General features: G+C 34.3%; 1 protein-coding gene across 2 annotated transcripts in view; it reads right to left on the bottom strand.

Moving 5' to 3' along the window:
- Window positions 1–14,027, bottom strand: part of KIF2A (kinesin family member 2A) — a 70,949-nt gene that overhangs the window by 36,126 nt on the left and 20,796 nt on the right. For both annotated transcript variants that reach the window (XM_059916444.1, XM_059916445.1), the window contains exons 2-3: window positions 2,123–2,217; window positions 1,611–1,730 (exon numbers count right to left, since the gene is read on the bottom strand). In XM_059916444.1, coding sequence (XP_059772427.1) covers window positions 1,611–1,730; window positions 2,123–2,217 — 215 coding nt within the window. The remainder of the gene's footprint in view (window positions 1–1,610; window positions 1,731–2,122; window positions 2,218–14,027) is intronic.

Here is a 14,027-nt window from a genome sequence, read left to right as displayed (position 1 = left end):
TCAGTAGTTGTGGCTCATGGGCTCTAGAGCGTAGGCTCAGTAGCTGTGGCACACGGGCTTAGCTGCTCCGCGGCACGTGGGATCTTCCCAGACCAGGGCTCGAACCTGTGTCCCCTGCATTGGCAGGTGGATTCTTAACCACTGCGCCACCAGGGAAATCCCAGGGCCACCTTTTAGATAAAATAAAACTGAATCTCTGTGAGTGGGTCTAGGAATCAATATATTCTAAAAAATTTCCAGGTGATTCTAATGCACACCAAAGGTTGCTAATGACATTCCAAGAAGGATAAACTATGAAGATCCTTCAAGGTTGTGAAGCCAAGTGTGAAAAACAGTCCACTAACAAGGGGTAACTAACTAATGACCTGTAAGCAGTGACTCTCAATATGTTGAATTTATATAAATTGAAAATCTGTCTTATGGTCATATGCATGGTTTAAAAAGCACAAGGTTTTGTTGATATTGTTGAGTTTCTATCATATTATATGTGGATGCTTATGTATGTCTTCCCTGCAAGATAGTGAGTTCCTATAGGGCTAAAGTCATGTCATATTAATCTTTGTAGAAGATAAAATCAACAATGTAGTAAGAATTTTTGATTAATTTATTTTATTTATTTTTGGCTGCATTGGGTCTTCGTTGCTGCAACTGGGCTTTCTCTAGTTGCGGTGAGCGGGGGTTACTCTTCGTTGTGGTGCGTGGGCTTCTCACTGCGGTGGCTTCTCTTGTTTCAGAGCACGGGCTCTAGGTGCACGGGCTTCAGTAGTGGCATGTGGGCTCAGTAGTTGTGGCTCTCGGGCTCTAGAGCGCAAGCTCAGTAGTTGTGGCACAAGGGCTTAGTTGTCCCACAGCATGTGGGATCTTCGCAGACCAGGGCTCGAACCCATGTCCCCTGCACTGGCAGGCGAATTCTTAACCACTGCGCCACCAGGGAAGTCCATGTAGTAAGAATTTTGAACACAAAGAATTGCAGATTTAACAACTGCGAGGGACTATCTGATTTAAAGAGTTGTATTCTGATACAAAGTTTTAACACAGAAACATTTCAATAGAGAGGAAGAGGTATTATCTTTTAAAATAATAAAAATCACGTGCCTTTTATTTTTGTGAAGATAAAACTGTTAGGGGGGCATAGCATGGTTTTAAAATTTATAAATAAATTATTCTTCACAGATAATACAGAAATAGTTACACTATAATCTGTCATTTCCCATTTTTTTAAATAAATGTAAACAGCAGAATTTCAAAAGACTACTAAAATGGGAATTTATTATGAATAAGAAACTCATTTTTTTTTTATCAAAGTCATATGTATTCACTCAACAAATACTAGCAAGCAATGGTTTTGGACCATGTCTCCTAAGAAACGATTAGTCTTAGGAAAAATCCTAATCAGGCATGGAATTTCTAGGATCTTACCTAATGATCGTCATAATTGTGAATTAGACAACTGTTCGATCCTTGAAAGTATGTGTGTATATACACGCATGTAGATGGCAGAAAGAATTAAGGTTTTTCTAAAAAAGCAAACAAATACTTAAACATACTCTTCACAGTCCCATTTCAAACCAGAATACACACACACCCTGCTCTGAATTTGCATCACTAACCTTTACAATTTTGTTTACTTTGGCTGAGGATGCTGGAGGTGGGGGTGTCTCTGGACTGGGCTCAATTTCTTCATCTGGTACAAGATCAGGGTTAAGTGAAAAGATGCTCTCCAGGTCAATCTGTTTTATAAAATGCATATATTTTGAGAGTGAATTTGGACAATTAACCTTTCATTTTCAAATAAATTTATACACAGAGAATAAATGTTAAACAATTTCAGCCTAAGGAACATTATTACCTTGAAAATTAAATTATCTAGAATTATAACCCACATATATTTAAAAGAATCTCTCTTAAGGTAGTACTTTGTGGTCTTGATTATATGTCTAATCACATAAGATATGCAGGAGGAATCTACATTTTTTTCAGTGAAATTTTTTAATCACTTGAAAGTTTTTCAAGAATGATAAAGGATACATGCACTATATTAAACTATACAGTTTTCTGTTTTGTTTCATATTCAGAATCTTGATTATAAGACTAGAAATAAAATTCAACTCAGTGATCATACCTCTTTGCCTTTTGTATCTCCATTTTCTATCCATTCAACAGTTACACTTTCATTATCTTCATTTAAAGATGTTACCATTGCTTGATGTATTCGGCCTAAGTGAGAATAAAATATACACTTTAAAAATGCCACAAATTATCGTATTCCTAAACACTGTCAAAAACAATTTTATAATTTACAGACTTACAGAACTATGATACTACTTTCCTTACAAGGGATTTCCACAGATTCTCAGGATTAGGGAATGAACTTTATCTATGGGACCATAAATCAATTTGCCAACTGTCAAGACCAGGAACTCACTATGAGCCAACAGTGATTCTGAAGAACACAGAACAAAAATTAATGAAGCAATTTTTAAATACTATATAGATATAAATACTTTTAACTTAAATTTCACTATCATATACTACACAATTGATCAAATTGTTTTAAAATTATTAAGAAAAGGAATCTGAGTCCAAAAAGTTTGGGAAATACTAATCAAAAATGTTCTCTAAATCCATTCCACTCCTTACTTTCTTTGATGACTCCAGTATTTACCATCTATACAGAGAAGACGTCATATATTTATTATGTATTAAACTTGTTTTCCCTCTCTTAATAGACTGTGGATCTTGCCTGTTAATAACTATAGATTAAATATTTTACATTTTTATATAATATTCCATTATGTTTACCACAACTTATTTAATACCTATTGCTGGTCAGTTAGTGTTGTGTAACATTTTTTTACTATTATAAACATTGCAAAAAATACTATTGCACATGCTGTCATGCACTTGTCATCGCACAGATCAACAGATATATATATATATATATTTATGTATATTTATTTATATACACACACACACACACACACACACACACAGGAGTATGAGTACTGAGTGTGTGTGTGTGTATTTTTTTCACTTATTTCATCTGTTTTCATCTTACCCACCCATTTGATTATTAGTCAAGTAAGGATAGGAACTATTTGTTATATATCTGCATCTTCAGTATTATCTAATAAAATGCTGAACATATGGAATTTTCATACGTATTTCCTAAATGAAATCTTTGAGGCATCTATAATTTATCTTAGAATAATTTACAGCTCTTTAAATATCTTTTTAAAATCCAGATATATAATATATAAAACAATGTTATTGTAATAACAAGGCATACAATATCTTTAAAGAAAATATGAATACTAATAATTTTATAAGTATTATTGTTTATGTATGAAGTTACTGTCAATCAATATTTTTTCTATATGGGCTCATATAAAAATTTGAAGAAGAAATAAATAAATATAATCTTGTTAAAAATTCAAACATTGAAGATTTAAGTACATACTCTCAGCGATAATATTTGTGCTTTTTTAAAAGCTAAAATACATACTGGCAATCTTTCCATGACAGATCAACATTAATTTTAACAACTTCATAGCATTCCATAAAAGGAATGCATCATAATTTATTCCTTTACTAGAAGTAATTTAAATTGTTTCCAACTGTTTGCCATTACAAGATGCTGCACTGAGTATATGTACATAGGTGTGACTGTTTTCATAAATAAAATTTCTAGAATCAGACTGGGTTAAGGAGATTGAAATTTTGATAGATATTTGAAAATTGCTCTCCATTTATATTCCCACCAACAAAGGGACCTATTCCTCTATACCTTCATCAACACTGAGCATTATCAATTTAAAATACTTTTACCAATATGATAGGCTAGATCTTTCTTTAAGCTACTACTTTGTGAGCACATGTATGTCAGAGACTGGCTCATTTAATCTACATTGGTTCATTCAACATAACAAACATATGTATGAAGTAGCTATCTCCCTTTTTAAAATGAAGAAACTGAAGCTCATGGTTACACAGCTAATAACTAGCACGGATTTGAACCTCAGTCAGATGCAAAAGCACTTGCTACTATCACTATGCTTCTCTTCTCTCCTAAATCAAGCTGATGAGGAAGAAGCCTGTGTGGCTTAAATTCCAAATACCCCTGTAAAAATTCATAAACTGTAGCATAGACTCTCAACCCTCACTGTGCACCAGAAACTCCTAGGGAGATTTTTTACAAAATAAAATGATGATGCCCGAGTTTTACCCCCAGATACTGTCATTTCTTACCAATTCCACGGAAATCACCTTGTAAGCCACCAAGGCCTTGATCTTGGATTATTGCAATTCTCTCCCGACTACTCTCTCTCTTCTACCAGCTCTGCCCTACTGCCTATTCTCCATAGAACAGCCTAAACATTCCTGGTAAAAACTAAGTCAGATTATTCCTTTGCTCAAAACTTTCCAGTGGCTCCCCATCTCACACAGAGTAAAAGCCAAAGTCCTTCCAAAGGCCTTTTAATGTCATGTAACAAAGACCTACATGATCTGACCCCTCATTACCTCTGTGACCTCGTTCATCCCTGACTATGGTAATTCTCCAGTTTTACTGACTGATTCCTATCTCACACAGTATTCTCCCTCCCTCCAAAAAAGTTCTAAGTGGGTCAAGGACTAAAATGTGAAAGACAAATGTAAAAGCAACTGAGTAACTAGTTACTCACTAGTTACTCAGATTAAGTGTACATTAGAGGAGAAGCAAGTGTCGGGGGTGGGGAAATGATGAGCTGGAAAAGACTCAGAGGATTCAAGGGAGAGGATTAAAAACAAGGGAAATCAGATAATGCTCACTGAAATTTGATTTGGACAGAAATCAGGTAAATAACCAGTACAAATAGTATATGTCAGTTGGGTCCTCTGGGAAGCAGATGTTGAGACAGCTATGAGGACAAGAGGTTTATTGTGAAAGATAAAAGGAGAAGGAAACAGGACTGGTCATGGAAAACTTTCAGACCATGATGCCTATCTGAAACCTCTGAAAGAAAGGGGACATAAAGCAGGATTGAGCAAAGAAAGCCTCAGATCCTGATGCGGATCTGACAGTCTTGGCCAACCCATCAGGGAGCTCCAGAGCAAAGACTGACCATTAGAGGAGTGCCACACTGGGCCTAGTACTCACACCATGCTCAGTCACTAGCTGGAGGTTTCCCAGGAAACACAAGGCCTCAGCTCAAAAACTATGGAGACCTGAAGATATTAACAGCTGAGGCTGTCAGCTAAATGTACTCCCTGAAGCTGAAGAAGTTCTTTTTTCAAAGGAAGATCCAAGCAGTGTATCTATATGATTGCCACAGGATGTGAACAAGAGAAAGATTGAGTTTAACTGGTAATGGAAGTGGAGAGTAGACCCCAGAGAGCCATGAGCTGCCCTGCTATCCAGCATCACAATCTAAGAGGAGCGACCACTGCTTGCATCAACCCCCTAATTTATCACCATCTCCATAACATGAGTAGTGAGGCTGAGACCCAGCAGCCACTCCTCCCCCACCTCACCACCCTTGGCAGCCTCACAACAGTAACACCCACTAGTGGAGACAAGAAGATTATTGCTACAAAGGTTTCAGGAAAAGTGAAGTGGTTTGATGTAACACATTGACACGATTTCATCAATAGGAAATGACCCCAAAGAAGATGCATTTGAACACTGGACTACCATAAAGATTAACTTCCAGTACGAAATGGAGAGGCTGTGGTTGAGGTTGTTGAAGAAGAGTACAGATAGAGGTCTCCATGCAATTCCCAACAGAACTACCACAATAATGAGAATAGAGAAAAGCCCATGCACGTTTCAAAAGGCAAGACCAACACCACCATTCTTACTGTTAAGCATCTAACACAATATTCCAATATTCCTAAGGAGGGAGAAGTGACTTAGTGTACTGATAACTAAGTGTGTGAGGAGAGGCAGACCAGTGGGACAATGTCTGTATTAGGATCACTGATTACGATTTCACAGGGACTTTAACCTCGAAAGACAGCCTCAGAGAGATCAGCAAGGAAAAGGATAAAGAAAATCACGGAGATAACACCCAGTATCAGCAGTCTTCTCAACACTGGTACCTCCACAACTTCCATTACTAACGCAAACACCCAGAAAGCCTTAAGCCACAAGTTAGGAGAGTCAAAAGTAGCTGATCCACCAGTTAAGACGAAGCTCTAGACATGTAGTAGGGCAGGACTGAGAAAATGTTGGCTTATCTCTACCATAGTCCAGTTTACTCATCCAACAAGAAATGAGTGTGAAATTCCAGCAATAAGAAATGAATAAAAAGACTGGATCTGAATGAACAAATGAAGTGCTAAGTGTTTGCTTTTTGCCGGTGGGTCAGGTAACTAGAAATATCTGGAGTACCTATGCAGCATGGGGGGCTTTATTATTTTTACCAAATGATGTCTCTGAAAAAAAATTTCTAAGACTGAATTTTCCCAATATGTCTTTAAAGGTTTTTGTTTGTTTGTTTTATATATGGCTCAGTTGAGATACTCAAATATCTCATTTTTAATTGTAGTAAAAATTTACAATTTGATTTTTTCAAAAGTCAAATGGTAATCACCTGTTAACAAAGGTGTTAAATAATAAAATAAAAAGAGGGGCAGATATGAGATTTTTCAAAGGAAAAAAAATCATTATGATTTAGTGATAAATAACATATAGGTATTATAGGAAAATTTTGAGCCTAGATGACTGGGAAAATGATGCTACTAGTGGTGGAACAATGATATACTTTCTCCTGAGTCTATGTTGTTAATTACAATCATCCACTGGTGTTATTAAGACAACTACAGATACAGAATTACAAGCTCAGTGTTAGAAATATTTCTAATCAGTGTTAGAAATATCTTTCCCTAGAACCTGTGACAATCTTCCCATGTGGCCCTCCAAATACCATCCTATTTCTCTGATTTGAGAAAATTCTTATACTCCATCTTAATTTGTTGTCCTTTGACTCTGATTCCCCATCGACTTTATTGTAAGTTATATCACACACACATCTACACTTTAAAAAACAACAAACACCTGTGTATCCACCATGAGCCAGGTTAAGAAACAATACCTTTGAAACCCCATATGTCCCCCTCCCTAAGTGAACCTCCCTCTCCCTCTCCTTTTCCCCTCCACCAGAAGTAACCAATACCCTGATAGTTTAGATAATCATACTGTGGCTTTTCTCTATAGTTTTTTCATTTATAAATGTAACACACACAAAAATTTAAAGTTTGCCTATTTTTAAACTGTACATAAATAGACACTACTTGTAAGACCTCTTTCTTTCAGACAACACTATTTTTCCGAGATTCACTTATGTTGCTGTTCACTCATTTATGTTCACTCATTTTCACTACATATGAATATGCCAAAATTTATCTATTCTACTGTTGATGGACATCTGTTTTTATGTTTTTGCTGTTAGGAACAATGGTGCTGTAGGCATTCCTATACATGTGTACTGATACAAATACACAAGTATTTCTGGAATATACAATGAGAAGAAATACAGAGTAGGAACATCTATAACTTTTCTAGTTAGCGTTATGATGTTTCCTATAGTAACTGTAACTGCAAAGATTTGCAATCCAACTAGCAATTACTTCACATTCACAATAATACTTAGTATCTGTCAGATTTAATATATCATATTGTGGTTCTAATTTCTCTGACTAAATGAGGTTATGCCTATTTTGAGTTCCTTTGGCCATTTGGGCCTTTCATGTGTTTTTTTTATTTTTATTTTTTTTACTACTTCTCTACAGAAATTCTCTATATATTCTTGCTAATAATCTTCTGTTATATGTTGTACCAAATACTTTCTCCAAAGTTGTGGCTTATCTTTTAAGTTTCTTTATGGTGTCTTTTGATGAATTTGATAAGTTTTTAATTTTAATGTAGTCAAATACATATATATATTTCTCAATTATGGCTTTTTATGTCATAAAATTCTTCCTGAGACTCAGGTCATTAAGACAGTTTCTTATATTTTCTTCTAAAGTTTTACAAGACTTACTGTATAGCACAGGGAACTGTTCTCAATACTCTGTGTAATCACCTATATGAGAAAAGAATCTAAAAAAGAGTGGTTATATGTGTATGTATAACAGATACACTTTGCTATACAGCAGAAACTAACACAACATTGTAAATCAACTATAGTCTAATAAAAATTTTTTTTAAAAATAAAGTTTTACAGAGCCTTTTATATTCAGGACTGTAACCCACTGTCATTTTGATCTTTCTGTATGGTAACACAACTTCCATTTTTCCCCCATGGAAAACAAATTTTTCCAGCACCACTTCCTGAAAAGCCCTTCCTTCTGCTTATCTGCCCCGCCTTATTGTTCTTTAAGAGTTTCTTTGATCTTCTTAGTCTTTTGCAGATCTGTATAAATTTTAGAATCAGCTTGTCAAGTTCCAAAAATAAAATAACAATAAAAAAACCCCACCTGTTAGGATTCTGATTAGAATTGCATTGAATATTTTGTTTTAGATTTTTACATCATTATCAAGAGTAATACTAGCCAGCAGTTTTTCTTTCTCATACCAACCTTATTCTGGAATAGTTGGTATAAAATAAGAATTATTTGAAACTTGAGTGTTTGGTAGACACTGGCTAAAACCATCTTGGCTTAGGGTTTTATTTGTGAGATGATTCAATTTCCTTAATATAGGATTATTGTAGTTTTCTATTCTTTACTGTTTTGATAATTACATTTTTCTAGGAGATTTATATTGTTTTCACATTTGGGGCATAAAGTTGTTCATAATTATGTTGAATGCCTGTGGCATCTGTAATGATAATCACTTCTTATTCCGAATTTTTCAACTTTTTTTCCTTGATAAAATCTCACCTGAGATTTGTCAATTTTGTCTTTTCCAAGAACAACATGGGTTTGTTGAGCCCCTTTATTATACGTTATTAAATACTTAATTACTGCATTTAGTCCTTCCTTTTTCTTTCTTTCAACTTACTTTGGGCATATTTCGCTGGTTCTTAAATTCTTAAGGTGAATGCTTTAGCTCATTCATCTTTATCTTTTTCCTTATAAGCAATTAAGGCTACACATTTCTCTCCAAGAACAGCTTTAGTAGCATCTTAAACATTTTCATAGGTAGTATTTTTGTTGTGCAGTTCAAATTATTTTCTAATTTTCTTTATGATTCTTTGACTCTCGGTATCCTGTTACTGGTTTCTAAAGCTGAGATACATCACCAATCAGAACAGATAAAGCCACAGATAATTGGTATGACTTACCCAGTGCACAGTGGCTGAGTATCACCCCTGTATTTCTACCTTAATGACACTGGACAGCCTCCCTTGGAGGAAAATTTCCTATAAACTTAGCTCTGGGAAGCAAATCAGCAGGCATTTTTGATCAGCATCTTTAAAGAGGAGCCACAAGTCTTTGTCTTCAAACAGTGAACCTGACTCTGGTTCTTTTTGTTTTTTAGTCCCCCATCATCCTTCAGGAGTCAAATTTTTCAGGAGTCATCCTTCAGGAGTCAAACCTTGCCCGCTCAGCCTCACTCATCCCTCAGTATTTCTGATCCATTTCTGCTCCATGGTGATATCTTGTTCTTGAGCTCACTATGCCTTTTTAAAGGTTTTCTCTTATATGTCTGGGGCAGATGGATGCCAATACATGAACTTTATTGTACTATTTTGACCAGAAGTGCCAATTCATCTTTAAGTCCTATTTCATGTTCACAGAAAATGAAAGTGAGATTTGAAAACTGTTAAGTTCACACTATAATATAAAATCAACACTATTATATAAATTAATAACTGTTACAGTTTCAAAACTCTATTTTTTAAAACTTAAAAATCTAGAGACAGATTTAAAAGTTTTCAGCTTTACTTCAACCTACTTGTAAAGATAAATTACAGTGTAGAAAATGTCATCTGTTGAGAGTGAAATAAAAAAACAGTTGCAAAGAGTTTTGAGAAATACAGAGAAATCCTGCAGAACATCTCCCCAATCATTTTCCCAGTAGAACACCTCTTGGTTTTTAATACACAAACTTCATAAAAATTATTTCTCAATGTAAGATATTTTGGCCAATGTTTAAATAGGAAAAGATTTATATTTGTCCATGCCAAAACTCAATTCGCATTTTAAACAAGAGTGTGCAAAGAAAAGTTCTGAGTTACATTCCAAATATAACTGATAGATGGTCAGAATCACAATTAAAAAAGCATGCCAAGTATCAAAGTGATACAAAACATAGGCATAATACTCAGTGTCAGCCACTTCCTGAGACCGTGTACTTGTCCTAAATGTATTTCCACAGCCTTTTATATTTATTTCGTCCTGTTTTCCCCAGTGTTGAATGAGTCCCAAAATATTTAAGAAAATGTTGAAGGAAAATATTGAGGAGGGGGAAAAAGCAATTATAATGGAAGAAAAGATTTTACTGTATATGAAATAGATATGTTACCCTTATTTTTTGTTTGTTAAACATTACAGTATTTTACTTATATGTAGGTGAATTTATAGTGTCTGTTACATTTTTGAAATTGGTTAGGAAGTTTGGGTTGATGACTACTGTTTCAATTTTTTCCTATTTAAAATAAAGGCAAACAGATTCCCAGGCAGCATTTTCCACATAAAACATCTGATTTTTAGGAACAGATTCCTGACCTCAGTGGGAGATGAATGTATTGTTTAAAAACAGGATCCTCTTGGTTTCTACTATTGAGAACTAACAGACTTTTACATATAATTAAATCATATGAGAACCACTGTAACTATAAGAAGAAAAAAATCAAGAGTCTATATTTGACCATTTTTAACCTAAAAAAATGACAATTTCATATGGTTAAACCTAATAGAAATGTAAATTTCACCCCAAATTTAGATGTCAGGATAATTTATAAAAATAATATCTACTAAATCAAATAATGTAAATATATAAAATATTTTGAAATCATAATCTTTATTTCAAAGCCATTTATGTTTAGTTCACTTTAAGAAATATCTTTACATCATTTAAGCCTCAACTTTTCGTTATGGTGAAATCGAAGGGAGAAAGTTCATACCTCAAATTTTTAAAATCTGTTAGTAAATATTAAGACAAGTGATTTTTTAAAAAGAAAAAACCCCACAAATGACTGAACAGAAGAACAAACACCTGAATTCAAGCCACCTTTGCCCCAGTGAACAAAAATAACAAATATATGCATCCTATATTTCAGGACTTTCTAATCTTTAAAATTAAGATGGCTACTTAAGATTGCTATTGGTGCTATTTAACTTGCCATAAAATCTCATCTATTTATTTAGCTGTCAAAAACAACTTTTACATGTTGACAATTGCCTTTGGTCTTTGAAAACAGGATCCTATTATATGTTTCCTAGTTCACAGCTGAATTCACAGCAGCTGTGAGGCTAAGAAATGCCAGCAACCAATTAGGCTAGCATAAACCTTGTCTAGCATATAAAGTATAATTTGGCTGCAAATGCAGAAGGCAAGAGCTAAAATAAAGCAGTCAAGAATACTAATAAAATATCATTACAAGTATTTAAAAGTCAGAATATTTAAAATGCTAACAAATACATGTACATTATTAAAAGGATATAGTGGTAGAAGGTAAGGAAAAATATGAAAAAGTGACAATCAATTCTTTTCAGACCCACAGTTTTTAAAAAGGTTGCAGCTGTGTGTGACATACCTAGGATTACAAACTCCATGTTTTCTTTCTATTTCTAATTACCCTAATCATAGAGTTGAGGTATTCATAAGCATACATGCAACAAGTCTTCCTAAAAAGTAAACATTATTTTTATCAGTCCCTCTTGAGCTGTTTCCATAAAATTTTCTTTTCATATTTCTAAAATAGTAAGATGCAAATAAAGTTTTCAAAACTGAACATGAAAGAATAACACAACTAAAATGATTAGTGAAAATAAAACTTGAATTGTGATTGTTTATAATGGCAATTTACAAACCCTTAGAAGTTAATATCTATTTTTGTTTAAAGTTTGATAAATTTAAAGACACTGACAAAAATCAATGCTTTATAAATATCATTAGCTAAAAATATTAAAAAATTTTTACACAAACTTTGGATAAACCAGTAGTCACTGGTCATTCATGTGCATATAGCCATGCAAGGAAAACAAATCTAGATTATATGCTAATAAATTAAAATAAATAGTTCTCTAGTATATCTATTCTTGATAAAACATTTAGTAACTTCAGTTTTCAATCAGAATACCACTGCATAATTTGAAAGGCTCTTTTTTTTTTTTTTAAACTGACTTTTTAAAAAATGGTAATAAAAACTAGTTTTCTCCTCTCTGCAAACAGGGACTAAGAGGAAAAGTATAAACATCCATACTAGGAAGAACAAAAAATTAAATATTACTCTGAATTATACAAGCACACATTCAGAACAAGTGCTTGGCATGATGTTGCTTCCAGAGGGTGAGTAAAATACATATGCTTACTCAATTCAAAGTAGTTGGTAAATAAATATCTGAAAGCACTTTCTTCCAAGTTAGTTCCTACCAGAAGAGAATCCTGATAAATTTTCTTAAAACACACTAACCTCAAAACTCTTGAAACTTCATATCATGTGATTAAAATCCGTCTTAAATAGGCTTCTTATTATTTCTTAAATTTTGTATAAAATATTGATTCCAGTAAAATAAATCAACTGTATAGTTATAAGAACCAGTGCCAGTGTAGAATGCAAATTTGAGTGCATCTTTCCAAGTAGAGTCATAGCAAAATGTGTTACGTTAATTAACTTTTGTTGTCTAAGGAGGTTTGTTTTAAAGCTGTCTTTTAAAACATAACAATTCCTTTCTTCAACTTATTAAAAGGATGCTCCTTCAGGAACATGAAGATATTCCAGGGCTTCCCTGGTGGCGCAGTGGTTGAGAATCTGCCTGCTAATGCAGGGGACACGGGTTCGAGCCCTGGTCTGGGAAGATCCCACATGCCGCGGAGCAACTAGGCCCGTGAGCCACAATTGCTGAGCCTGCGCGTCTGGAGCCTGTGCTCCGCAACAAGAGAGGCCGCGATAGTGAGAGGCCCGCGCACCGCGTTGAAGAGTGGCCCCCGCTCGCTGCAACTACAGAAAGCCCTCGCACAGAAACGAAGACCCAACACAGCCATAAATAAATAAATAAATAAAATAAAATAAAAAAATCCTTATTAAAAAAAAAAAAGAAAAAAGATATTCCAATGGGAAAAAACTGGGAAAAATGGAGATTTCCACAATGCTGCTTTAAAGTAGAATATGACAATCAAAGGATGTTACTAAGAGCATTCTTTGGAAAATGAAAAATGTTAAATACACAGTAATATTAATACAGTATTTTTTCTTGCCAGCTACCTCAAAGCTGTTTATAATTTATTATTTATATTCTCTACAACAGTAAATGTCAATCTGTTCCTAGATGCCACTGACCAATAAATGAGGACAGACAATAATCTGGTGATTTTTCAGAGATCATTATAGCAGATCCAGTAGAAGTCAAACTCCCAAACTCTGATATCCAGGTTTTGTTAGCTGATCTAAGCAGTGATGAAAAGAATCCTTAACGAGGACTATGTAAGCATCACACCTTCTTCAACAGCTCTGGTGGAACAAGGAGCCATTAGAGAAGGGCACAGATAATGCCTCAGCTGACAGTGGTTAACAGTGCTGTTGCTGTTTAGTAAACCCCTGGGGAATGTGACTTTGCCAAACATAGAGACCTTTTTGTTTTGGTTTATCACATTTAAGATGTTACTGTTTATAACTAAATTTAAAAGTTTTGGCATTTCCTTTCTTACACTTTAAATACAAAGCTGGAATTCTGAAAAATGGGAATGGTATGGCTAAGAATTTTCACGAAGAAAATACAACTTAAAAATGGGACAAATGTCATTAATATTGTAAACAAACTACAAATTTTCAAGTCTTAACTCATATGTCCATTGTTTTGAAAAAGGATGTGAAAATTCAATACTGCCCAGTTTCTCTGGGCCGACAGGGAATTTCAGATCTTGTTGGGTTTTTACA

The sequence above is a fragment of the Balaenoptera ricei genome, chromosome 3 (genome assembly GCF_028023285.1).
Source record: "Balaenoptera ricei isolate mBalRic1 chromosome 3, mBalRic1.hap2, whole genome shotgun sequence".
Lineage (NCBI taxonomy): Eukaryota > Metazoa > Chordata > Mammalia > Artiodactyla > Balaenopteridae > Balaenoptera > Balaenoptera ricei.
Note: the sequence above shows the minus strand (reverse complement) of the source record. Positions and strands in the feature narration are given on the sequence as shown.